Consider the following 26,521-nt stretch of genomic DNA (forward strand, 5'->3'; position numbering starts at 1 on the left):
CTCCACTTTCTTCTCCACTTTCTTCTTCCCTGTCATCTCCACTGTCATCTCCGCTATCCTCACCGCTTTCATCTCCACTGTCATCTCCACTTTCTTTGTTTTCTCTCATGTCACCAACAATGTCGTCTCCAGCATCTCGATCGCATTCATCAACGTCACTTTCCTCTTCTAGTAAAAAGAAATTTACAACGGCTTTAACTTGTAACAGCAATGAACACCGTCAATTGGTAACAATTTTGCATGGGGTTTTAAATCAAAAGAGGACATGAATTGCTGTTATCTAATTAAAAATTCAATTTCTCAAAATCTTGCAGATATTGGCTCTACTCAACCGTTCCATCATTAGCCTGAGTGAAATATCTCGACATAAACAAGAAAGAACTTAAAATTTACTACACGTTTAAAACTCAGTAAACAAGGAATGCTCACGTGTTCACTTAGTGGTGAATTAATTGGGTTTCGCTATTTATGAATAATAAACCATTGCAACACATTAGACTGGCTTTTGAATGCTCCAATGGTTTTAAAAACGTTATTCGCAAATAATCGCTTAAGTTTTGAAAACCACAAATTAATAATTACACCTTTGTGGGGACCTCATCACAACTAGATAAAATAGGTTTGAATTCAAGACGTTGCTCAAATCTTTGTTTTAAACCATTTTATTTCTCTACTATTTATTCATTCACTCTTCAATCTTTGACATTTTCAGATATGAACATATAACAATTAAAAATGTCCCTACTCAAGAACAAAACTACAGAAAGGAGGGCTAGTAGTCGGTGTATGTACTCCAGATTGAAAGGTTACGGATCGAGCCAAGGTCCACTAAGGGATATCATTGGGAAACTGTTGATAATCGCAGTGTCTCTCCCCGCCTGAAGGTATAAGAGAGAGCCACGTACAAAAAAATTTCCATCCCTGAATAAGCAGTAAGATAGGTCAGAAGCTTACAACCGAGAAGTGATTATGTATTTCCCGATAGCTGCTGGGAGAGCACGGGACTAGCTTATCACATTTCACTACCTAATATGGAGATGTTTATATTTAATGATTATTGAATACCTAAGAAATGAGACTCATTCCCGCGATACTAATCGGGAATACGTTATGAAAGGTAACACATATATTTTGAAAAGGATACAAACTGTAAAGTTATAATTTGAAGCGCTGTTTAATTCCTTAACACTTGAGATTATTATGAATTAAAAACAGGTATTTCACTCTGCGAGCGGGTTAGAGCAGAGCTAAACAGCTTACTTGTCACCAGCTACTGAAATTCACCATTTTAGAGCTCTTTTAATGAATTTCTAAACCTAGTGGAGACGCAATCAACACTCAACAAGTACACCGTTCATTTTGTAACGAACAAGGACACAAACAACTTACTTTCTTTTTAAATAGATAATATAAATACAGTTTCCTCGACAAAATTTGCGATTCTGCCTCAGTTTTTCAGGTAAGGTTCACACTGCCTCTTCGTAATCAGCCGCGAGTTTAAATGAAGAAAGCAGCCTTGAAGCTCTAATTCCATATTTGGGCAAAAATTGCACCCTAGCTTCTGATTGTTCGGTTTATAAACCCTAGCTTCTTGGTAAATAATATGGAGGAATCTATAAGGTTCTTGATCATAAGCTTCTGGATAGATATCCTGGGTTATCTGCACGACTGCAGTTTGCTGATGATGCACCTGGGTTTATTGCATAGGGGATGACTCCACGCGAGATCTTGGCAGATCACGAAAAATGCTTAGAAGAAACCAACCTATTACTGAAATTGTTAAATATATGACGCCGTCCTAAATGGGTACAGTTATGATATCGGCTCTGTAAGCAGCGATTTCTAGATATGTCAGTGCACAATTGGATCTTATGAAATATGGCTGTTCTTGTAAGGCAAGTGTCAAGTTTTCCTTTTAGAATCTAGAGTCATCTAATCAATTATATTGGTTTTCTGTGTTTCTCATTACCTTAAGGCCGAAGACCAAGTCACTTTTGACCATAGCCAGTATTTTTTTAGGATTTCTCGAGCGAATGTCAACGAGTGCAGGGTTAAGCTGGCTTTGATGTGCACTGGAGAAGAAATGAAAGACAAACGGTATAAACAAAGAAACTTCACTCGGCTGATGTTACACTATTCATAAAAAGTGTAACCCTGAAAAAGTTATTCCCCTATCATTTCTTAATTCTTCTCGTAGTTATCACTATCGCTGCCATTTTTATTCTTACTTTCTTTATTATCTGTTAAGTGCAATATCAGACCCAATAACCGTAACTGACAATATAAGAGACTATTTAGGAAATCTATTATGTAACAACTTTTTGAAAAAGTTTTTCTAGTTTTTGTTTTGTTTTTTTTTTCAATTAACACTCACTAACGTACTCTCTTCATGTTTCCTTAATTTTCTCTTCTAATTTTCCCGGACTTAGATATAAAAGCGCTGCGTAAATTGCCTACAAAGCCTTTAGAGGAATGGGAAGGAAAAGATCTGTCACGAATATGTTTGAACGGACGAGCAATCATAAACCATGTTTAGATTTAGGGCTAAAATTCTATCGAACCCAGGCAAAGCACACAATTCGAAACCATCCGAAGATGGAAGAAGAATGGAAGACAACACTAGTAACCTAATGTACCAAAAATGAGCCGGTTCCAAATTAGAGTTAATATGCTACAGTAAGCGCCATAGTAAGCACAAACAGAACTTTTCAAAAAATGAGAGAACGAGTAAGACGATCAAATTGAAAGTTTAAAAATTATCTTCTTCGCTGTTAGAGTTAATGCAGACTTAAAAGAGTATCTTAAGGGTCAAACAGCATTTATTAGAAGTCAACGAAAAATTATTTATAGCAAACCGTTAATTTTCAGTGTTTTTTTTTTTTTAATTATCATAAGCAGCTATGTTTTTCCTTTGTTCGATACTGGTGGATTCTGATAGCAATGTTATATTTTGCAGCGTGGAAATCTACTGAAAACTACACCGTTCTTGCGGTAAAATTGTGGGGAAATAAATATCATGTGAATATAGCTGAACTTGACAAAATAACTGACTGCGTAGGCAGCTAAAAGATAATCGATACACGGAATTATAAAATTTTACCCTTAATTGGGTGTATATTTCCCATTATTCTTATTGAACATTTTCCTTTTCACATCTACCTCATAAATCAGTGAGAATCATCAAAAACCGCGTTAATACTCATTTTGCCGAAACATGTATTGCAAGGTCGGTAACATAGAGTGATTATAACCTGGCTCATTTTTATTAGTTCTTCAATATGTAACATGGTACTTAAGAACACAGAAATTGTTACCAAAATTTAGGATATGAAATTCATGATAAACTATATCTGACGAAGTAACAATGAATACGTTTAAAGAGAACTTAAGCCATCAAAGAAACTCGAACAAGAAGACAGTTCAAATCCTACTGTGAACATACTTTCAGAAAATATTCACCTTCAACAAAATATTCCATTTGTAAGAACCACAGCCATTACAGTGCACGCAACGAATTTGACAGCAAATGCCATGAAATATTATTTGGTCAAAATATATTGTAAATAATAAAATCTTACCTTCTGACTGCAGCAATGGTAAACCCCAAATAGGAGTTAAAAGTGTCACAAGGCAAAAACAAATAACCAATTTCGAAGTCATCTGTAGATGTTTGATACCCGTCGTTTCGCTTCTATTCGGAAAATGGTGTCATCTGATAAACATAATAACATTTATAATACACTGGATGCAAGCAATGACTGATTAAAGCACCGTTTGAGATTTTTGTGGCTTTCGATATCTGTTTATTGGTAAAGTAAGAAATGCATCGGAATCTTCGACTTGACTGATGTAAGCACTCTCTCAGAGATTGTTGAATATTAGCAACAATCAAGATATTAGCTGTTGGGGTCTAGAAAAATAAACAATATCAAACAGAAGAACTAAGTTCATTTTTTTTTTGCCTTATCTTAAAAGAGCAAAAGAGCAAATTTTGGGTTCTTTTCCAATAACAAAAAACCAAATTAAAATAATTTGGTACGACTGACATAAAGTGCTAAATGTTCAAAATTGACTTCTATCATGTATTTCAATTTTATTGATATTTAAGATCTTTGTAATTTTCTCAGCTGCTCATGTGATGAATCAATCAATATTAAAATAAAAAGAACTTGATGCTAATATTACACAGTTATCCCGGGAGAAACTAACAATTCTTCTGTAATTTTGAAATTAACTGTGGCAACCATACGAAATTTAAGTTGGCCCCACTCCATTTTTGGAAATATTTTCTTTTACTTTTCACGCTATGAAAAGGAAAAAACACCTTGACTTTCCCTGGTTAACATTGACGTATATCCATCCCTGTGGAGGACTTTCCTGTCGAAGCCGTCTTTAAGAACTTGAGCAAAAACTGTGGCAAAAAATGCAATGTCCACTATCTATTTTAGGAGCTAAATTACTAAGAGGTAAGTGTCAACACCATTGATCCCCTTTGTCTGTTTCAGGATCGCTCTCTCTAATCTATCCATACCAACAATACTCACTTTAAACACTTGTTCACGTGCTCAAGCACGTGCCTTGACAATCGACAGCTGGGTAATTAGTGGAGTCATTCGTGAAGTGTGGCTCTTCTCATTCCTTGCGACAAATGACAGTAAAAGTTGCGTTAAGGAAATTGTTGGTGGTAAAATAAGGGGCCAGAATAACAAATATTGCGAAAAAATGGATGGAACGTCATAAAGCATTATCTACCAACACTTTCCCAACAGAAGAATCATCAACTAATGAAAGTAGCTGATAATTTAAAAACTAATCCTTTTACTTTGTATAAATATGATGCTATATTCCAAGAAAATAGACCAGTAAGTAATGAAACTTTGCTAAATGCAGTATAATTGATGCAAGTTGTAGATCACATTTTTTCATTTTTAAGACACAAGCGTGTGGTTTATTCACCAAAGGGTACTTGATTTACACCTACACTACGTACATTCCAAGTGGATTTATCACGCTATAAATCCTGGGAAAAGTGCTTTATGACTTTTAAGGTATGGCAAAACAATTGGTGAACAAGTTGAATAACTGAGAGTAACTCAGATGAGGCTTCGCTCGATCAAGGTAGATGAAGAGAATTGAAGAAAAAAGACAAGTACAAAATAAGAGCACAAGTTTAATGATTAGTTCCTGAAATCTGATGTACTTTTGACCATGAAGTCATAGAAATGCCTTTTCACCGAGAGCGAGGGTGTAATACAGCGTTTGGAAGTTTTTCTTTTTAAATTTCAAACTAGAGTTGCGTTAAAACACGTAACTTAAACGATTGCTAAATACACTGTTGATCTGAAAATATGTAGTATAATACGAAGATCAACCTGAACCTCTCCCCCATCCCCTCTCTTCCAACACAACCAATGAGCATATGATCTTCTTTGGTGCCCGCAGGGTGGAAAATTTGAACCTTGCCTGGCTCGGGTGGGGAGTTTGAACCGGAAGTGTCAAGTCTCTCCAGCGGAATAGTACTGTTACATTAAATATGGAGGTGTTTTTAGGCAAATAGTTCGCTTTCGCGAGCAAATGGCTCAAAACAAAACGTCTGCAAGGTCTAGGTTTCATAGCTTGTTCAAGGAGTAGAAATTCCAGGTTGCTGATTCTGCTGTTAACAGAAAAATTGGGTTGAACAGAATTTTTGCCTGGAAGGGGGGGAGAATTTGAACAAGACAATATTCGAACGCTCAAATGCCGGTAGGGATGTTAAAACTTCGAATTGATTGAGGCATTATTTTCCTAAGGAGTCCCAGAGGTGTAGGGCCTTCCACTAAGTAGCTTTTCTAAAATTGCAAACGATTTCTTTTAATGAAAACCGAAATCTTTAGTGAGTGCTAAGGATATTGCAGATGTTTTAAATCCTGCTTTAAAAAACTATGCTGTGCACGGAAGCTTACTGTCTCTAAGCTTAAATGGCAATTTCGGGTGAATTCTTTTCCTGCCCCGCGTAGAGTTTTCTTATGAAATAAAAAATGTTCTGGCTTTTCTATGGCTATTGCAGTATATTTAAAAGTGAGGCTTAGTAAAATTATTGCTATTGTCATTTATGAGGAGGGAAATGTTTAAAGCACCCCCTGCAAACTGGACAAATCTAGATTTATTTATCGTCATTCGGTGGGAGTAAATCGTTGCGCTTTTTTTCGGAGTCTTGGGGAAATTGTAAAGCTCATTCATAAGAAGGAACAGGTCAAAGTAGTGCTTCGGACATGATTATCGAATTTTCTAGAACTATCAATCTTGCGAATGAAAGACATCTTCAAATATGCAAACACTAATCAGATCTTGTGACGAGTGAGCGTTAGTTACAGGACTTATTGAGGAGAATGTCCGATAATTCTATACATCAGTGCCGAAATTTTTCTGTAGGCCTTTGTATCACGAAATTTCATGTTACCATTGAACCTGAACAAAAATACCCTTTACCCTAACGATCAAAGACCAGCTTGACTGGCTGCTAGGTTGCGTGACTAACAGATATTACCACCAAAAAAAAGGAACGGGACTAAGGTCTAAAAAAGAAGTCGTTAAGTCGCTGAAAACTTTTCATAACAACTTTAATAATAGTTATATTTAAATCTCTATACAAAAAAAGCAAATCCCCTAGGTGATTTTTGTCGCTTAGCAAAATTTTGTCCATAAGATTTTATTCGCATACAAGTCGCACAAAGTTATAAACAGTTTTCTTGTGCAGGTTTCGGTACACCTTCAGCGAATTCTAGCGCAAGAATTTCTGTCTTAGCTACAAGCAAATCGCAAACTTCTCCTTGCATTGCTCTTGGACACAAGATAAATATCGTGCAATTTCAGTCACTTTCATAATAAAACTACAAAGGATGCTACTAAAACTAGGGCTTTATAGACAAATAATCCACTATACCAAGAAACGCCGGAAGATCTGGACCCTTCTAATTCGGTTACGTTTAACAACTTAAAGATCGTATTAGTGTCATTGATATGAACGTCACTATTGTTTCTCAAGATGTTTTTGATGAGTTCTTTGATACTTTTGACATTTTTGGCTCGGTAAATGATACCATTACCATAATTTCTGAAATCCACAACATGCGCGCCTCCCTTTCTTTGGACGACACTGCCTTCTCCAGTCTTGCTTACATTGACTTCTTCGTTGTCAACCCCATCACCACTGTCATCACCATCCTCTGCTCCACTGTCCTCGCCATCATCCACTCCACTTTCTCCGGCATCATCTCCACTATCTTCAACATCATCTTCTCCGCTATCTTCAAAATCGTCATCTCCACTCTCTTCGCCACTGTCATCTCCACTGTCTTTAAAATCGTCATCACCACTTTCTTCAGCGTCGTCATCTCCACTGTCCTCTCCCTCGTCATCTTCGCTGTCTTCCACGTAGTCATCTCCGCTTTCTTTTCCATTATCATCGCCACTGCCTTCTCCAACATCATCTCCACTTTCCTCAACGTCGTCATCTCCACTTTCTTCACCATTGTCATCTCCACTTTCTTCTCCGTCGTCATCAGCACTGTCCTCACCATTGTCATCACCACTCTCCTCATCGCCATCATCTTCACTGCCCTCAGAGTCGTCATCTCCACTGTCCTCACCACCGTCATCTTCACCGTCTTCACCATTGTCATCTCCACTTTCTTCACCATCGTCATCTCCACTATCTTCTCCATCATCATCTCCACTTTCCTCAACGTCGTCATCTCCACTTTCTTCACCATTGTCATCTCCACTTTCTTCTCCGTCGTCATCAGCACTGTCCTCACCATTGTCATCACCACTCTCCTCATCGCCATCATCTTCACTGCCCTCAGAGTCGTCATCTCCACTGTCCTCACCACTGTCATCTTCACCGTCTTCGTCATCGTCATCTCCACTTTCTTCACCATCGTCATCTCCACTATCTTCTCCATCATCATCACCACTTTCCTCAGCGTCGTCATCTCCATTATCCTCACCATCGTCATCACTACTCTCATCTCCACTGTCTTCGCCATCCTCATCTCCACTGTCTTCGCCATCCTCATCTCCAAACTCTTCATCATCGTCATCTCCGCTGTCTTCATCATCATCATCGTCTCCGCTTTCTCCTCCATCGTCATCTCCACTGTCTTCATCACTGTCGTCACCACTGTCCAAACCATTGTCATCACCACTCTCCTCTTCTTCGTCATCACCACTGTATTCACCATCTTCATCACCACTTTCTTCTTCTTCGTCGTCACTGCTGTCCTCACCGCCGTCATCGCTGTCACCGCTACTTTCATCTTCATCATCTCCACTCTCTCCTTCTTCGTCATCTGCACTGTCCCCTCCGTCATCATCTGCACTTTCTTCACCTCCACTATCTCCATTGTCTTCTTCGTCATCTTCATTTTCCTCACCATCGTCATCTCCACTGTCTTCTTCGCCCTCCTCACTTCCGTCAGCGTCATCATCTGCGCTTTCATCACCACTTTCATCTTCACTGTCCTTACCATCGTCATCTTCGCTGTCTTCATCTTCATCTTTCACGCTGTCTTCATCATCGTCTGCTGCACTATCTCCATCATCATCTTCACTTTCCTCACCACCGTCATCACCACCTTCGTCTTTCACATTGTCATCTCCACCTTCCTCGCCATCTTCATCGTTACTTTCAATGCCACCGTCCTCAGTTCCATTTTCACTGTCCACTCCATCGTCGTCGACGGTCTCTTCCTTGTTGCTGTCCTCACTATCCACTTCATTTTCTTCTTCACTTTCTTCCCCTGTATCTTCACTACCAGGCTCTAGGAAAAGATAATTTGATTGGGTAACTGAGTATTTTTGGACAATTTTTTCTAAAAATCTCTAAGGCCGACGTATCATTCTTAATATCATCAGGAATTCGCAGTGATCTTTTATGAAATTAGAAGTTTTTTGCGTCTTTAGCAAATCTGATAATGAGAGATGTTAAAAGACAGTGTTGAATACAGAATTTAAGAATCAAGATCACAACGAAGTCTTAAAAAAGAATAGAACTTCAGGAAAGAGTTAGAAAAGCTTCATTTTAAAACAGCATTTTTCAAACGACTCAAAGGTTTCAACAGTGAAAGGAACGTAGAGATCGCGATACTTCGTTTTTTCGGCTTGCATATATATGTAGATACGTGGCATATTAAAAAAATTAATCAGCTTGATGGGTTATCAAATTCGTTAAGATGTGGTGTTACGTTGCGTGCGCTTCGAGTTTCACTTTCACTATAAGAGAAAGAAAATAATCCATGTTGTACTCTTTAATTTTTAAATATTGGAAAGTAGAATAATAAGGTGAATACTTTTTTGTAGAAGTATGAGAATTAAAGGGGTGGCACACCTTTGTCGGAGAGCATAGAACCCTAACAGACACTTACAAATTAGCTGTAATCGATCATAATTTTTTTTTTGTTTTGTTTCTTGAAAGAAAAAATTCAAAACAGACATATGTAGAATTTCAAAATGTTTCCTCCACGATATATGTTTGGGTAAACGAATAACTGTCATTTGCCAAATGCTTAAGCCATATAATGCCCAACGTCATAATAATTGCGCCTAGATTTAACGTCTAAAACCCGTGCTCAGGCTGAGGATATTGGATGCATTCTTGTTAAGTGTTTATGTGCTACCGTCCAGAGTTCAACTAACAAGCCGCTAGTACGGGATATGGTACACCTGGGATTAGAAAGTTATCTGATTAAATATTATCATTCACACCACCTTAGCAGTACTGCGGTAAAGGATTCCTATATTATTTCAAGCTTTCCTTTTCATTTAAGCTCCCGTGGAAATGAGTCAAAGCAATTGTTTTGATGAGATGAAAATGATGAAATATTTATGACGGGAACTTCAGGCTTTTTCAATCTCTAAAGAAGTAACGTGATCGATATTGACGGCCATAAGAAATAATCAAGTTCGCGAAATAAAATCAAAGTCATCTCTGAGACTAATATTAGTCATACGAATAAATTCGCTCTATTTCAGTCACGAAAACAATCTCAAATAGACGTTATTCACGAAACATGAATTTCGTTGCATATTTGTTTTCTTTCTAAGAAGCACCTTCGCAACTCTCTACAAGGCTCCGGGATAAACATGATTTCGTGACAGAAAACAAATTAGCAGAAACAAAGGGATTTTTACCTTCTTCATCGATACCGTCAGAGGGGGCTCCATTTAACTCCTCGTTGAGTGCATTAATCGCGAGTTCTACCGTCTGCACCTCCACAACGTCAAAACCGTGTCCATTCTCTATACCATCTGGAAAAAAATAGAGAAAAATGTTTCATGATATATGTTGGTTTAGTTAAACTTTGGCCATAAACGGTGTTCTTACACGATCCTTATGGACCTCTCGTGAAGTAAACCTTATTTCAGATTTTCTTCGCAGATGGTGAACTCTTGTTCAATTCAGTTGTTTAAATTGAAAAACACTTTGTTTAAATCATAAGAAGATTATTTTTGCACTTTAACACTACTGGGCTAAAATCGAAAGAGACAAATTTGCACCAAATGCATCTTTTTTGAGAAAGCAATATCAAGAACGTATAAATTGTTGGTCAAAGGAGGAGAAAGCAATTAAAGTAATAGTCTGTGCTTAATTCAAAGTTGACTGAGTAAACAGTTTGCTAATGCTACACTTTTTGCAAATTACTATTGTCACCACTAAAACACATACTGTTAGTTGACAGTTTGATGGGGTTTAAGGAAAAAAAATGTTGATGATCATAATATAAGCATATGGACTCCTAACAAGCCGTCCTCTTCTTGAATCATTTGGAAAACAATTATTAAAGCGAGCTAGGAAATTGTATTAACCAAAACTATAATTGAAAACCTCACCTTCTGGAGCTGGTAACGGATGGCAACGATGCGACTGGAGGAAAGTCAAGAAAAAGAGAAGAAATAATACTTTAGATGTCATTTTCATCTTCGTCGGGTAGATCCTGCTTCTGTTTAACCTTCGCTGACACTGGCGCTTTTTTCTTTAGAGTACATTTATATATTTATAGTCCCACGTGTAGATGTCAGTATTGCTACCACTACTTCAATATTTGGACTCTGAAATTAGAATTACTCGAATTCTCTTTTTCCTAAATAAACAACAAAAATAAGTGTTATGAATTCCAATGGGATAAAATTAAACATGTTTTATTTGACTGTGTTTAAGTTAAAATCATCAATTTGTACTTTTCTTTTCTCGGGCCGAAAGTAATTTCCCATCTGTATTGGTTTATTTCAAGATGTGATCTTTGCTAATGAGATATCAAATTTCCTTTTTCGCTTTGCCACGATTAATGATTAGTTTCCAAAAGAAAGTCGATTATTTTACATTAAAGTTGAATTAATTGTAGAATCCCTGATGGATTTCGCTTTTGAATTAAATTTTTTTGGGTTTGAAGGTTTTTGTACAAACCAAGGTACGTGATATGACTGAACAAAGAAATGACTTGCTGACACAGAACCTTTATAGGCGGATGTTCCAAGGGTAGAGAATATAGTTAATGAGCAAGCATGCTTTGTTTCTAGAGGAACACTGCACTTCAGAGTAGGCAATTTTCAGTATCAATGGTTTCAGAAGATGATTAACTTTGTAGTTGATTTAACGCACCGGGTAACATTAGACCAAACATATAGAGAACGAAAGTCGTCGATATTTCATTTTCATGTTAATCTTTTGACCGCACAAGACGACGCAAACTAGCTTGTGGACTTCCTGCGTTCAACAATGCCTATCAGCGAGATTACCATTGATCGTTCTGTCTGTCGTTCTTTCTAGGCTGCATTATTTCGAAAGATGGTTCACTGAATGAAAAATGAGAAATTTGTAACGTAACGAGCGAGCCTTTAGAGACCTCGCCCACACTTGCTTTGCGTTTATTCGGAAATGCTACAAAAATAAAGGCTGCCCATTGTAACCTTTGTTATTAATCCTTACTTATTTTCAGCTTGTTGTTGTATATCATAAACTTAAAGCCAGATTCCTCTGAAAGGAACTGTGGGCGTGTGAACTTTACATTATCTTTAGCTGAAGGAAATTATCAGTTCGAAAGAAAAGTTCATTATAATCTTACAGCCTTTTTTACTTTAAACTTCAAAACCATATAATAAATGAATATCATTTCTTTCTTTCCAAAATTCTGGAATCTTATCAGTGTGTGGACAATCTTAGACGGGCCAAAGGCGCCAATGGGACGCAATCAGATACCATGCATCGATGTTGCCTTCGAGAAAGGAAGCGGCTTGCCTTGTTTTTGTTTTTTTTTCTAATAAATATATATATATTTTTTTTTCTAAAGGAAAAAATGATCATAGCCGTTGTTTTCTATATTAGTACTCTTTTTTCTGAGAATAGGTCGCCGGTTAGTGCTCTGAAATGGTTAGGTATTGTGAGTCCTTCCAATAAAGACAAACAAAGTAAGGATGAATTTTACAATTGAGAGTGATTTGATATTATTAATTTTTTCCCCATTTGGAATATCTGACAACTTTAATTTGCATCCGCTGAAACGATATTATATTTCTTAAACAACCACAAAAAGCTGCCTATATTAATTTAATCCTTATAGTTTTAGCAAAACTGCGGAACTGGACCCAAAATAATTTGTCGGATCACCACTATAGGTAACGCGATATAAAGAAGTGAAGTCTAAGTCAATAAATAGGAACAGTGCTTTCTTCATGGCTGACGAACTCCTTAAAACTCTTGCATAACAATCCTTTGTCATAACTGAAACTTCAGATTTTTTCATTTTTGACAATGGAGTAAATTTTCTTATTAGCCTGTATCCCAGTCGTTCTGATACCATTAAAGTTTGGATTCGAAAGAAAAAACGGCTTTCGTTTTACAGCTTATATTGTAATCAATTGGTTGCTTTTCTTGTTGCTGTTACTTTTGTTTTTTTTGTTGTTGTTTTGCAATCGTTGCTGACGCGATTTTTGTTCTCCGAACTTTCGTGAACTCTAGAACTTGGAAATTCAAATTGGAAAACTTCCTCAGATAAAAATACAAGTTGAGAAACCTTTGAAGTGCCTCTTAGATATAGGGGACTGAGAACTGACCAGATAGTTAATTTCTCGCACAGACATTATTGGGGCTAATTATGAGTCGTGAGCGATTAATCAATATGGTATGTAATTAATAGACACACGTAACACCTAGTTTGAGCTCGATTAACTTATGAAAGAAAATTTTGCCATCCTCTTGAATTTCCAAGTCCGTACACTCCAAACGGAAGACGTTCCTTGATTCGTTTTACCGCGTCTTGTTAAAAATTACTTAAAAGCAAGTAATCTTTTTAACAAACAATTTTTTAATTATAAGATAAAGACAGATATGACCTGTAAATGGGTGAGATTATGTTATCTCTTGGTGCATTTATACCATTGTAGATTCCGTGCAAATCATTTTGAATAATAGTGCTGCATGGACTCGCTGTAGAGTAAGAGGCTCAAGGTTTTTTATCAATAATCGATTAAACTAGTCGATCAAGTGCATCAGCAATAAGCAGGATTCCACTTGGTCTTTAAGAGGCGTCGTTTTTTTTCCTTTATTAATTTTTAGAAAGATTACAGAGTCCTCGACATGAGCCCTTGAACAAAATTAATGACCTGATGACTGGAAACGCAAAAGCACCACAAATAAAAAACCTGGGGTTCGGAAAATTTTCTTGATTATTTCAGTTTGTCTTTGTTCACACCTCTTGTGAGAGAACCTCTGCATTCAGAGAGATTAATCCACCAGTAATCGGAGCAGCTCAAGGAAAGCAGCCTTTCTAACCCGGATAATTCTCCTCACAATATAATTTGAATATTTTTCATCGCGTTTTTTATCGACTCGAGCTAGCGAGAGCAAAGTTGTCTTAAAAATATTCACTCTTCTGGATAATTGCTTTCATCATTCACGCTTGTATTATCATCGTTTATCTAATAAAACCTAAATGCCCCGTAATTCGTTTGGCGGAATCCTTTTCTATCGCTACCCCACCTAAGTCTGCCGAATGTATTTTTTTTCTTCACATGATATTAAATTGCCAGTGAGGTCCATAGTGTAAAAACATTCAGCTGAATAAAGCGGTGTTTGTTATGCAGGTTGGTAAACAACGCTGGCTCTTATCATTCACTGATCTCTGCAAACTAATACACATAAGTTAACCAAGTTAATTCTGGAATAGTTGCAATAGGTTGTGAAGAATTAATTTATTTGCATTTATGCTGTTCGGTCGAAATTTGTATTGTATTGTTGGCAAGTTGTATTACAACGCTGATCCGTCCGACTTTTATTCGACTAATACAGTTTTGAGTATTGATAGGCCGAATTTCAAAGCCTGTTAAGTACCACAATTTATTATAAAGTTTTGCGCCTGACCTCCGGTAAATGGCTTTGCCGGAAATCTACTTTCCCCCCCCCCCCCCCCCCCCGAATCCTCCCATACGGAATCTTTTCTTTCATCATGAGTTGATCTCTTCAAGCAAAAATGCGAGGGTTTTTATTGAAATAGAGCGTGTGTTGTATGTTACGTAAAGTTGTTCTATATGTACAACTGAATGTATACGGGTTGACGACATACGTTTGAATATGAAATTTATGAAGAAGAAAGGAAAAGGAATCTTGCGAGTTTTGCGGCTCTTGACTAAAAGCAACAACGAGTTTAGAACTGAAGAAGCAACATGAATCTTCTGTGCTGATCAAAGTAGGGAGGGATCCTAACAAAAAAGTATGTTTCCTAATCTAAGATCAGCAATAGTTTAAGGTTCTCGTATGTATTAAAACAACGAATCCATTTTGGTTAATAAAACATCTCCTTCCCACAACTCCCCATTATCCGTCTTGACATTTTGCGCTTGCGATGCACAAAAAAGACGTAATTTTTAAAGGCTGCTATCAATTCAAGGAAACGAAAAGGAATGAATCATTTCACCGGGTAGTTCGTGGCTGTTCTCTTACTTGCCTTTCAGGAAAGCAAGATAACTGAGGAGATCTAATTAATCTTAAGGATTGAAATCAGTTTATAACATTTCTGTTAGCTATAAAAGAAAGAAATTATCAATTTAAAACGAAAATTGTTAACTTTTCTGTTGAGCGTAATGAAAAGGAATCAACCGTTAGCTGTAAAATGGCCACAGGGACCCTTTTGAGTCTCTGGCAGAAACATATATTAGGTACATGGTGGGTTGAGTTAAGTTCAGTCAATAGCACACCATTTGTGTATCATGATATTGCCTTAATAAGAAATTTCAAACATTTTTCTTATTCTTACTTCCTTTCATATCAAAAGTTGTGAACCTTACTTAAGAAATTTCCCAAGATAACATTTCAATTTCTCTCCATAATGATTGAGCTGCCTCAATTTTCACAGAAACTACGAAGAATTAGGAAAAACGTGCACAAATCAAAATAAAGCCTATATTCAAACCAAAACCTGCCGGTATGTTTCCTGCGCAAATTTGTGGCCGCCAAATTAGTATTGCGGCAAACCGACATCGTCCTAGCTATGAAGAGGTTCCTGGTAAGTTCCACGAGCAAACGGTTACCCACGCAAATCAAATCGATCTTATAAAGAATGTAGGATAATGGTGTTGCGGGTGACTTTTGGAACAATTACCTCAAGAGAGGAATTACGTCTCATGCTTCATTGAAGTAATCAAGCATCAATTTAAGGGTCAAGGTAACGCACGAAAACGGATCGTGGAATGCGAAGCAGTTGCTTTCAATAAAACTCTTTCGGAACTATTGAAATACTTTCATCAGAAGGAGCTCATTGTTCGCGAAAGTACCTTGCATATTGAATTCCTTTATTTCACAGAATTTGTCACTAAATTGCATTTCATAGCCACAGTTCTTAAAGACAATACACAGATCGTGACCAAACGCACTATACATATATGTATGATGTATTTTTTAATCGGATAATTTAAAAACTCTCATTGACATGTCTTTGATATCAATCTCAATTAAAAACATACTCGAACTTATTTTCCTTGTCCTTGTTCTTACACATATACTATCAAGACACATGAGTTTTTCAAAACTGAAACATTAATGATGAAAAAACTATGCTCACAGTGGTACTTTGACCTTGACCCAAGAGATAGTACTTGTTCGTGGCACTAATGTGACCCTCGCTGTACGGCTAGTAAAGAAGGGAAAAAATACACTCTAGTAAAACTAGAACACTGCATCCCAGAACTTTAAACCGAGCTTAGAGAAATGATACAAGCTCAAGTATAATGTTAGTAATTAGTTTATTAAGCTTTCGGGGACATGTAAGTTTGCTGAGTAACTGACCAAGTCGTTAAGAGACAAATAAATTTGATTTGAGAGGCCTTTTTTAGAAAAGCCAACCATCTTTCATAACACTCAAATGTCTTCCAGCCTTGCAGAGATAAATATTTGGAGAGGAGGAGAAGTGGATACATATGGCCCAGAAAAGAATAAAAAATATCAATGATATTTCTTGAGTCCGAATAGTGTGAGGAAAGAGGCGCTTTTATCGTCACCTCATGGTGTAACTATTAATACCTGAAATTTACGGCAAGTGTCTTAGTAACTGGTTTTATTCCCTCAGTTCAGTTAAGTAAACCAGTCTGCTAGCGGGATAAATTCAGTTTTAACCAAACTTCTCTGTATTGAAATATTGCATGAAGAGATGTGGGAACTATCTCATAGATCTTTGACCTTTAAATCGTCCCTTCGCCTTTTGAGAACTGAAAGATAAAAGCAACATTGGACAATTTGAATGAATTGTTCAAACTGAACTTTATCTGGATGAATTTTGTGTATCTTCCACCGTTTTCCTCCTGAACGACGACATAAATAGAGCCATTTTCAATTAAGTGCCGAAAGTAATCCGAGATTGCATTGGTTTTGGTTCTGTTTTACTTCGCTTTGTGATTGGTCCAGAAAAATGGTGCCACTCTCTCAACCAATTAGATGTAAAACCAAAAACAATCGCGACTTGGTCGCTCGCGTTTTCTCTCGCTTAAGGCAGTTTGGTTGTTTCTATTTTGAGTTTTCATTGGTTCTTTAAGTTATTTCTTTTCTACCGATTGGCCGATGTGATAATAATAATTTTACGAAACTCAATCGAAAAGTGCTCTAAATGAAGATGTAGCTTGGAAATTTTTTAAGGACAAAGGCCATGGGCTAGGTGACTTCTTGTTAAAAACAAAGGTGCCATGTGTTTGAACACAGAATTGGCTAACCGAAAAAAGCGGAAGTTTTTTTCGTTGAGCAAGCAATGTTTTCTCAAGCGTATCCATGGCAAGGTAAAGAGTTGTTTTTTTCACCGATGGGGAATCTATTAATATCCACTAATAGCCAAAATATCGAGTTGTAAAAGTAACTATTTTAGGTGTCGCCTTTTGAAAATTGTACACAAATATTCTTAATATTGAGGCTTATGAATGCATAAACATTTTTAGATCCTTTACAAGCAAGGGTAAAAACACCCAAATAAGATCTTCCTGAAGCAATAGTTCTTCAAAAATGGTCTATGATCTATCGATCCATACTATCTTTAGCACTCATAACAAATTAAATTCTCGGAAAATCCCACTACTAAATAATGTTCATAGACAAGAACGTTACAACTTCAGGAACCACTTCTTTAATTAGGCATCCACTCTTGTTAATTAGCCCCAGGTATTAAACTGTCAGACTGCATTTTCAGGAAAACGACAAACTAGTGGGGAAAATGAAAGTCACTCACTTCAGCAGTCTCAGTACATCTCACTTTAGAAGTCTTTGCACATCCATAGTTTAATATCAGTTTATGAAACAATTTTTCATTAATTATGACTGCCGAGCGACCTCATCGTGGAATACGATATTTTTCATTTTTAACAATATTACCAATTTCCCCTCTTGTCTATAGTGTAGTGCATGAAAGTTCAAATTATTGAGTGCAGGGTGTAATTAGACGTGTCAACTTGCCTGGAAGGATGAGTTACCTACCTTCTGATGGGGTTTCTATTGATTGTATCATGTTTTTATGTGTTCAAGATCACTGAAGTCATTCTAGTACTGTAGAATTACTCAGCACTACTGCAGTTTATACCAACTCTCAAAATAGATTTCATTTATTCTTAGAGGCACTTAGGCACTTGCGTTTGATATCTGTCACCTGCTGATTTATCATCGCTTTTTAGGGAGATTAAAGTGTCTGACAACCAGTTGGGATGCGTCCTTGTCATTTCTTTCTACGTCGTGAAGGTTTTCTCGGAATCGGTCACCAAGTCGTATTCCTGTTTCACCAATGTTATGCAAAAGACGACATTGGTGGAGGTGCACGTGAAGTAATCAGTAATCGTAATGGCTCGTTTGGGACAAAATATTTTCTCCACGTTATGAATGAAAGAACAAGTTTTGCACCGTGCGCGAGCGCATTTGAAAGTTCCGGGTTGGTCATTAGTTTGTGATGAACTTCTAACCAAAACGTTGCCTATGTTTTCCTCACGTTTAAGTAAGTAAATTGAAGTAATTTAAAGCTTTTAAGATTGATGGATTTTACTAAGTGGTTGTGAGGGTGAAATGTAAAAAAAGAATGGAATGCGATGGGTATTTTCCTTTTGTGACGTTTGTAGTGCTGACTGTAGACCATTTTGTTGGGCGCGGAGGTGCCCACTTAAACGACAGAAATAGGATAGCCACGTTTTTCGTAAAACGGGCTCATTGCCTCTGATTGTTGAAAAAATCCGTTGTCTCTACATAAACGACGAAGTGTAAGAAACTGAGAAAAGGGAATTAAATATTTGTCGGATGCGAAGATGAATATACAACAAGTAACTATGTGAGTACGTAGGTTTGTAGAACACGCTACTACATAAATCGTTGCGTTCGATTGAAACTTTGATATAAAGTATCTTGATATACTCCCCACCACCGCAGTTTTTTTACAAACTTACCCTCTATATAACATATTTGTCATACTGATGAATATTGAGATGCAGTACACTAACCAAGCAAATACAGCAAGCAGTGATACATTTAGATGATCATACTTTGGCACACAGATAGGAACCGACGTGAATCAGAAAGCAGTGAATGAATCATCGTTGACTTTCTTGTTGTATTTTTTCCTGTTTAGAAGCTCTCAATGAAGGTATTGCAAGGCAATAAGAATCACGAATTAAAGCTTTTTTTTTCTTCGCCTTCGTTGGTAATGTGATGTCACAGCAGTTTTTGCAGTGTTATTTTAAATCATTCTGGCTGTGCTGTATCTTCTTAAAAAATATAGATTATGACTGAAATAATAATAATAATTAATAATAATAATAATGATAATAATAAAGATACAAAAATAGAAAACACTATGGAAATTATCCACATTATTTTTGTTTTGTTTTTTTGTTTTTCCTAATTTCGCTTTTCTATATTTGTTCTCTTTTGCATGGAACTGTTGATCACAGCCATTATGGAGTTGACATATAGATAATGACCTTATCTAAGTTAAAATACTGCAAATTCTGGGCACCGTGTCTACAAAGTTGAACAATGTTATCTGGAAGAAAACAACACCTCGGTTCCAGTTCGATGATATCAACGATATTCCTTCACCTGATGTTTCGTGAAAAATTTTCACACGCATAACTTTTTTGGCTTAATTTCCACTAGTTATTAGCCATTCAAACATGCAAACCCAAGTTACTGGAGTTCGCTTCTGTACACCTGAACGGTGGGATTTAAGCTACTCCAAAAGTCGGAGATTTCCACTTAGAGATTAAAGTGCCACTACCTACAAGAGAAGGTAACTGTTTGATCTGATCTATCATTGGGCGTTATTCTGTGCATTGGTTGGACTTAACAACGAAATTACCGCAGGTAAACAGGAACCGTTTTTTTTCAGCCGACACCTTTGTCAAAGTACATGAGCGAACATTTATAGACAGGCGTGTATCACAGTCTCAAATAATTTCATATAAGTCCCATTTGGTGCTTCATAATCTCGTTCAATATTTGAAATGATGTTTACCAGCAATAACAAACCATTTTTTTTTGTCCAAGTAGGAGATAAAAATTATCGCAAGGCTCGTTTTAGGTGATGTCTTTGTGGCTTTAAAGCATACAGCTATCTATCGAAAAGGTTCAGCTTTCAAATTTTGTGTGTAAAACGTGTTCGAAAACGTTAAGAACACTTTCTAAACTTACAATAACAAAGAACGACTGGCAGATCTTAAATCAAGCTTAATATAACCAAATAAAAACTTATTTATCACAGTTATTAATCTGGATCATTCTTTAAGATCTTTCCTCCATTTATTAAATTTGTCTCACTTTATCTGAAGTTTCCTTTGGTCAGTTAGCTCAAAATAATTGGAATGCTTTCGAACACTGTGGGCAAAGCTGGTTTAATTTGATCATTCCTCTCACTGATATTATGGATAACAGTCGGATTGATTTATTAAAAATGAACCTAGCTGCCAGGAATTGAAATTCAATGTTTGCTTCTTTACCATCAAGACAGATCAGATGGCGAATTAAGAGTCAAAACTCTGTAATTATTGTGTAAAATGGAAGCATAAAAGGGTTCACACCAACAGGCGCAGCGAAATCGGCAACCGGTGCCCGACAAAGCATTGCTACACCACGTGCATACAAATTTGACATAACCTTTATAAAAAAGGGAAAATTTGAACGGTTTCTGACACGAAAAAAGGAGAGCATGATTTTGTCTTCTCTGCAGCTTGTTCGTTTGTTTACACACAAGGTAAAAGGATTAAATTACCCTTGCCCAAATTTACCGATAATAACGGGTGGAGTGTTTCTCAATATGTTCTTTGATTATTATCACTGATAAAAGTTAATTGTTGTATTGTTCATCGCAATTTGAAATTTTCTCATTGTATCCAGTATAATCGGTTGAGGTGGTAGAAATATCGTTGAGGCACCAAAGGTTGTCTCGGTGTTTTCTACAACTCTAGGCAAAAAAAAAATTTACTAGTCTCAGAAATACTCAACCTAAACACCATTTAAAGATAAACTTCAATAATTTTTTATTTATACCGATAAACTTGACCGCGTCTCGAATGCTACCTCTATTCCAACATACATTAGACTAATCAACGCTCCAATTTTTTGCTCCCTCATAATTCAATCCGGTCTTGCGAGTAATTTTTAAAAGAGCCTCCTTGCGTTAGCGGGATAGTATGAACATCATAAAGATTAACTGATCACTGCATCAAATTTTCAAGGGAGGTGCACCTACTGAACCATGTTCAACATTTACACACCCTCAGCGCAACGGTTAAGACACGAAGCAACAGAAAATCAAACACGGGTTTATAAAAGAAATTGTGAAAAAAAAAAAAAGAATTTGAAAAGTACAACAATGCAGTTACGCTGCCGACAAATAATATTCCTTCGCTTACTCCAGGTTAGCAATGCGGCGCACGAAGACATCGAAATATTCCACGTCCATCATAACCTACATACTTTCAATTTTAACGCTCCCGTGCAGTTCATCTGAGAAATGGAAGCCCTGATGAGAACATTAACTGTCATTTAATCCCATATTACAGAGAGCTACAGGTAATAAGACCCACTTGGAACGAGAACAACTGTAGTTCGCAAGCCATTAGACGTTTTATTGGACAAACATTATATTTCAATAATATAGATTCTGTAGATAAAAGGAGAGAGAGATGGTAAGTTCTGAGCTTGGTAAAGAAATAGAGAAGGATGTTTTTCGTCTTGTCACGAGCGTGGGACAAAGAAAAATTTCTGAGTCCTCATGAGGAATCGAACCTCAGACCTTTGGATTCCGCGTTCCGATGCTCTACCACTGAACCAGAGACTTCACGGTAAGCGAGGTCTATTACGAAGTTCATATGACACGCGTCCTGCATACTGCTAGGATCAGCAATGTCGATAGCGTCATGTTCGTAGAAAGAAATAAGAGAGATGGTAAGTTTTGAGCTCGGTAAAGAAATAGAGAAATATGTTTTTCGTCTTGTCACGAGCGTGGGACAAAGAAAAAAAAAATTCGTGACAAGACGAAAAACATCCTTCTCTGTTTTTAACACCTTATTTTTAAAGAAAGCGCAGAGCTGAGGACAAGTTTTAGAGTTTCCCAAACTGTAATATTTATTTGAATTCTGTGGCTTGCAGAATCGATAATATATTCAAATAAACCACTTAATACCACGATTAGTAGCTACATTTATTGTAAAATGGTCTTACTTTGACACTTAATTTGGCAAGCATGGAGAGAACGAAAGTTGTTCTTGTTTCCAAAGCAACCACCGTAAATGAACTGGCAGCATTTTCTAGTATACTTGTCAAAAAAGTGTCGCTCAAAAGAAGCTCTTCATGGTCCAGGTTTTTCCGGCAGGTGGCAGACTTCCTTCACACTTGATCAATCTCTGTCAGCATTTAAGTCTGCCAAACCAAAATATATAAATAACTGTGCATATATGAAAATCATACATGTGAGCTGCGGATTAAGAAATGAAATCGCTTTCATACTCTTTTCTTAATCCGCACTTTACAGATATGATTTTCGTATATTTATAGTCATCTCTTCATTACTTTATTTTTACGGGTTCATTCCTTTTGGGTAGCAGCTTATGATCTTGTAGTCACATAAACTTAATTGTCAGACAAGTAGTCCAAAAATACCCAGCATTCTGATGGGGGGAAGGGGTGGGTCCTGACCACATGGATCCTCCTCCAGGATTTACAGCTTTATTACTTAATGACAAAGAAATCGATCTCACATTGAGGAAAAGATATATGAATGATCAAGAACAATACACAAACTCAAAACTGTATGTTCAGTCTTCACTTACACCGTGAATGTGATGTAGGCTGGATTTTCATTTGTAACTAATTATACATATTCTAAGATTTGTGACGTTTTTAAGATCATTGTTAACTTCATACAGCTGTCGCCCGGAGAGTAAGATTTCGTTTAATATTATGCTTTACAGGAAAAGTATACTCAGCAAAGTCTCAGCAAAGCTCTAAAGCTAAAATAAATTGATTGTCAAGCGAAATGGTTTCCAAAATTGTTGAAATAAACTTCATACTACCATAAGTAGCCACATGTATTATAACATGATCTTACTTGGGCATTTTGTTTGGCAAGCTTGGAGAGAAGGAAAGTTGTTCTTGTTTCCTAGGCAGCCACCGTAAATGAATTTCCGGCATTGTCCGATATTCGCGTCAAAAAAGAACCTTGGAAATGCAGCCCTGCATGGTCCAACCTCTTTGGGCTGACGGCAGGCTTCATTCAAATCTGAACAATCCTTTGCAGCATGCAGATCTACCAAAAAGGAAATGTACATAAATAAAATCCTCCAGCCACCAAAACTGATGGCATCTAATTGCCCTGTGCGGTTTTCTCATATAAGTTAGTGATCAAATAGACCTTGATACCATAAGAAGTGGCTATATATATCAAGGGGAAAAATGAAGGTCTTACTTGAGCATTTCATTCGACAAGCCTGGAGAGAACGAAAGTTGTTCTTGTTTCCTTGGCACCCGCCGTAAATGAACAGGCGGCATTGTCCGGTATTCGTATCAAAAAAGAATCGCGGAAATGCAGCCCTGCATGGTCCTGGCTCTTCGCGAAGACGGCAGACTTCATTCATACTTGAACGATCTTTTTCAGCTTGTACATCTACTATAAGGTGAAAATTGCGAGTTCAGGGTAATCATGTAATATGCAGGGTAAAGTTTGCACTTGAGCCACTAGACGACAGTGACTATGGTTCATCGTCATGAAGCTACCATAGGGATCAAGTTAGTGCCCATCCCTTACCCCTTCCCTTGTCCTGTGGTCGGGTGACAGCTAAGTTGTATGTACGAGGTATACTTAACAAGTTTACCAGAGACATCTTACAAATTACACTTGATTACGATGATTATACCAAGATTTTGACTATTTGATCAGTTGAGGGCGATCATTAAGTGGCGAATCTTTACAGGAGGGAGCACTTTCCTATCACCCCTTGTGGACGACAACAACGGAGATGAAGAAGTTAGGCACAACGGTTATTACCCGCTGATAATCAATCAGTACGTTCCTCTGATTTTTGCGCCTTTTATAGCATAGAAACACGATGATGCTTTGGATTTTCCGTGAAAAGATTCTCACCAGTAATGATATAAATGGTTAGACAGGTTATTACACACGAAAATAATATTTTATGATAAATTTATTTTCCTTGTAGACTTCTCTCAGTTAATTCAGAACTTCCATTACAGGGAAGCCCAGAAAATGATAAACTTTAGAGTTACCCACTCAGTAAAGTTTTGTTTAAAACTATGGTTGACAGGATCAGTAAGCTCCGGCAAAGATCCAAAGAAGTGCTCAGATGAATTTTGATACCATAATTAGTAGCTACATGGTCTTACCTGGACATTTCATTTGGCAAGCTTGGAGAGAACAAAAGTTGTTCTTGTTTCCTAAGCAACCACCGTAAATAAACGGCTTGCATTTTCTAGTATTCGCGTCATAAAAGTATCGCACAGAAGCATCCCAGCATGGTCCACGCTTTTTGGGCAGACGGCAGACTTCTTCCAAACGTGAGTAATCTTTTGCAGCTTGCAAATCTACCAAATGAAATAGGTGCATGTTGAGGGTAATCGTGTAGTATTTAATTCAAAGGGTGAATCATGGCCGAGCGGCCCGTCCAGCCGACAGTTATTCTGGTTTCGGACAACATTAGGATACTAGCAGTCGAGTTTGTGTCTATCAGGCTCCACTTCTGTTGTCGTATGGATGGGATGGCCGTTAGATCGTATGTTAAAGGTATAAAACTGGTTTTAAAAAAAGCTATAAACGAGAAACTAGAGGAATCTTTCAAATTACATCGATCTCAATCAGAGATTCACCAATTTTCTCCATCGAGTGACGCTGAGTGAAAATCACGACTGATATGATCAGGGCTAATGCAGACAACTACCCTATTATTTAAAAGAAGTCTAAGAAAATAACGAAAGCAGTAATATCTACCTGTGAAGAAGAATACTAGGAACATGTATGCTGCAATAAATCCAGCCAGTTTCATCTTGCTCGTGGACTCTTTTAGAATTGACGATGACTTGCGATGCTTGATATGTGACTCGCAGCTAAGAAGAGAAATTAGCTTATATCACTCCTGACGGCTAGGCCGACAGCGGTGTTAATCAAGGTCATCAATGGAAAGGTTACCACTTTATCTGTTTATGGTGACGATGCTTTAGTCAGCTTAGTTCGCACGAAGAGTTACTTCTGACCGAAAAATACTTCCTTTGATCAGGAGGTCACTGTTGTGACGTGATAGAGTGGGTGAACTTATGACTACTAAACAAACATGATCAGATTCTATTTTGGCTTAAAACGCGTGACTTTTATGACCTGCCGCATAATGGGGGGTATTAAGTACATAAGACCCTGCAAGAGGATCAAAGTAATTAACAATGTTTTAAATCTGGTATGGAAAGCATCTAAATTGCATCTAAAAGCATCTAAATTGCATTGTTTGGGCAAGAAACGTGAATGAAAGGTGTCTCTTGAGGGTGGCGTGGAGTTAGAGAAATCAGGAAAAGAATTTAAGAATTTACGTGTTCAAAGTGAAAGGTGCTATCATCAAATCTTCAAGTGAGCGTAAGGCTCGATACGTGACACACAAGAACCGACGAAATGAGCAAGTTGTGAAAACTCTATCAGAACTTGTGTCTTACAAAAAGGATTTCTCAGATCTAATTGCCTCTCATAGTTTGATTTACTATTTAACGTTCAATCTAACGCATTGGAAATTACTAAACTATTTTTGATTTTCGATGAATAAAGCGTGCTGTGATTGCGTGGTGTGGTGAGTATTGACGTGTGCTTAAAACATGCTTTAGCCGATTAAGGATATAGGTTATTTAAAGTTCGGCCTCCTACCAGGTTAAAATGCTGCCAAAAAATAATCAGATAACAAATTCATTCCCTATTGCAAAGGGGAAACGTCAAAGAACCAGCTAAATCTTGAATATTCCACCAACTGCCGCTGCTTGACAACATTGTTGTGGTAAAAAGGTATGAAACAAACAAAAACAAAACAGACCAAAACAAAAAATATTTATCACAGGCTATCAAATGCCTTTAAAAGGACCTTATCACGGTCAAGCCTCGAAACAAACATGTATTAACCTTTTTCGATGTTACTTGTCAACTGTCTGGCGATGTAAGGTCCGGCTGAACCCTCCATTTCATCAACTTTTTTTGTTTTTGTTTTAAACCTAAAGTTCGGTAAGATTTTGTTGGGTATATAAGCATGAAAAATATAAGAAAGCTCTTCAAGTAAAAGTAAGCTGTTCAACATAGACGAAAGCTCTTTCTACTCTCGAACCCGAATGAGTTTAGCTGTATCCATCTCTTTCACAACGTCATTTAATATCCATGCTTTCGTATTTTCCCTTCAAAGAAAAAAAAATTGGCAAAAAACGGCATCCGTACAAAATATTCTCAAATGAAGTTTAGTATACGTTCTGACATTGTAAAGTTTGTTATATTTTTGTTGC

General features: G+C 37.1%; 2 protein-coding genes across 2 annotated transcripts in view; both read right to left on the minus strand.

Annotated features, from left to right (window-relative positions):
• The window catches only part of LOC131793850 (dentin sialophosphoprotein-like), a 12,511-nt gene extending 1,516 nt beyond the window's left edge, over positions 1–10,995 (minus strand). The window contains exons 1-4 of the mRNA XM_066172751.1: positions 10,870–10,995; positions 10,171–10,287; positions 7,224–8,801; positions 1–102 (exon numbers count right to left, since the gene is read on the minus strand). The exon at positions 1–102 is cut by the window's left edge and continues 1,516 nt beyond it. Of these exons, the coding sequence (XP_066028848.1) occupies positions 1–102; positions 7,224–8,801; positions 10,171–10,287; positions 10,870–10,957 (1,885 nt within the window). The 5' untranslated portion in view covers positions 10,958–10,995. The remainder of the gene's footprint in view (positions 103–7,223; positions 8,802–10,170; positions 10,288–10,869) is intronic.
• An 11,179-nt stretch (positions 10,996–22,174) lies between these two features.
• LOC131793849 (thrombin inhibitor hemalin-like) lies at positions 22,175–25,265 on the minus strand. Its single transcript, XM_059111344.2, has 5 exons — positions 24,987–25,265; positions 24,386–24,583; positions 23,451–23,651; positions 23,094–23,291; positions 22,175–22,405 (listed from the first exon to the last, which is right to left on the minus strand). The coding sequence occupies exons 1-5, from the start codon at positions 25,039–25,041 to the stop codon at positions 22,383–22,385; spliced, it is 675 nt and encodes a 224-aa protein (XP_058967327.2). The 5' UTR covers positions 25,042–25,265; the 3' UTR covers positions 22,175–22,382.
• Between the last annotated feature and the right edge of the window lie 1,256 nt (positions 25,266–26,521).

The sequence above is a fragment of the Pocillopora verrucosa genome, chromosome 9 (genome assembly GCF_036669915.1).
Source record: "Pocillopora verrucosa isolate sample1 chromosome 9, ASM3666991v2, whole genome shotgun sequence".
NCBI classification, from domain to species: domain Eukaryota; kingdom Metazoa; phylum Cnidaria; class Anthozoa; order Scleractinia; family Pocilloporidae; genus Pocillopora; species Pocillopora verrucosa.

Coding starts and splice junctions, on each gene's coding strand:
- LOC131793849 (XM_059111344.2), bottom strand. CDS start 25,041: ATGAAACTGGCTGGATTTATTGCAGCATACATGTTCCTAGTATTCTTC. Junction 23,652..24,385: donor TTGCCAAATGAAATGTCCAG/GTAAGACCATGT, acceptor TTCACCTTATAG/TAGATGTACAAGCTGAAAAA. Junction 22,406..23,093: donor TTGCCAAACAAAATGCCCAA/GTAAGATCATGT, acceptor TTGGTTTGGCAG/ACTTAAATGCTGACAGAGAT.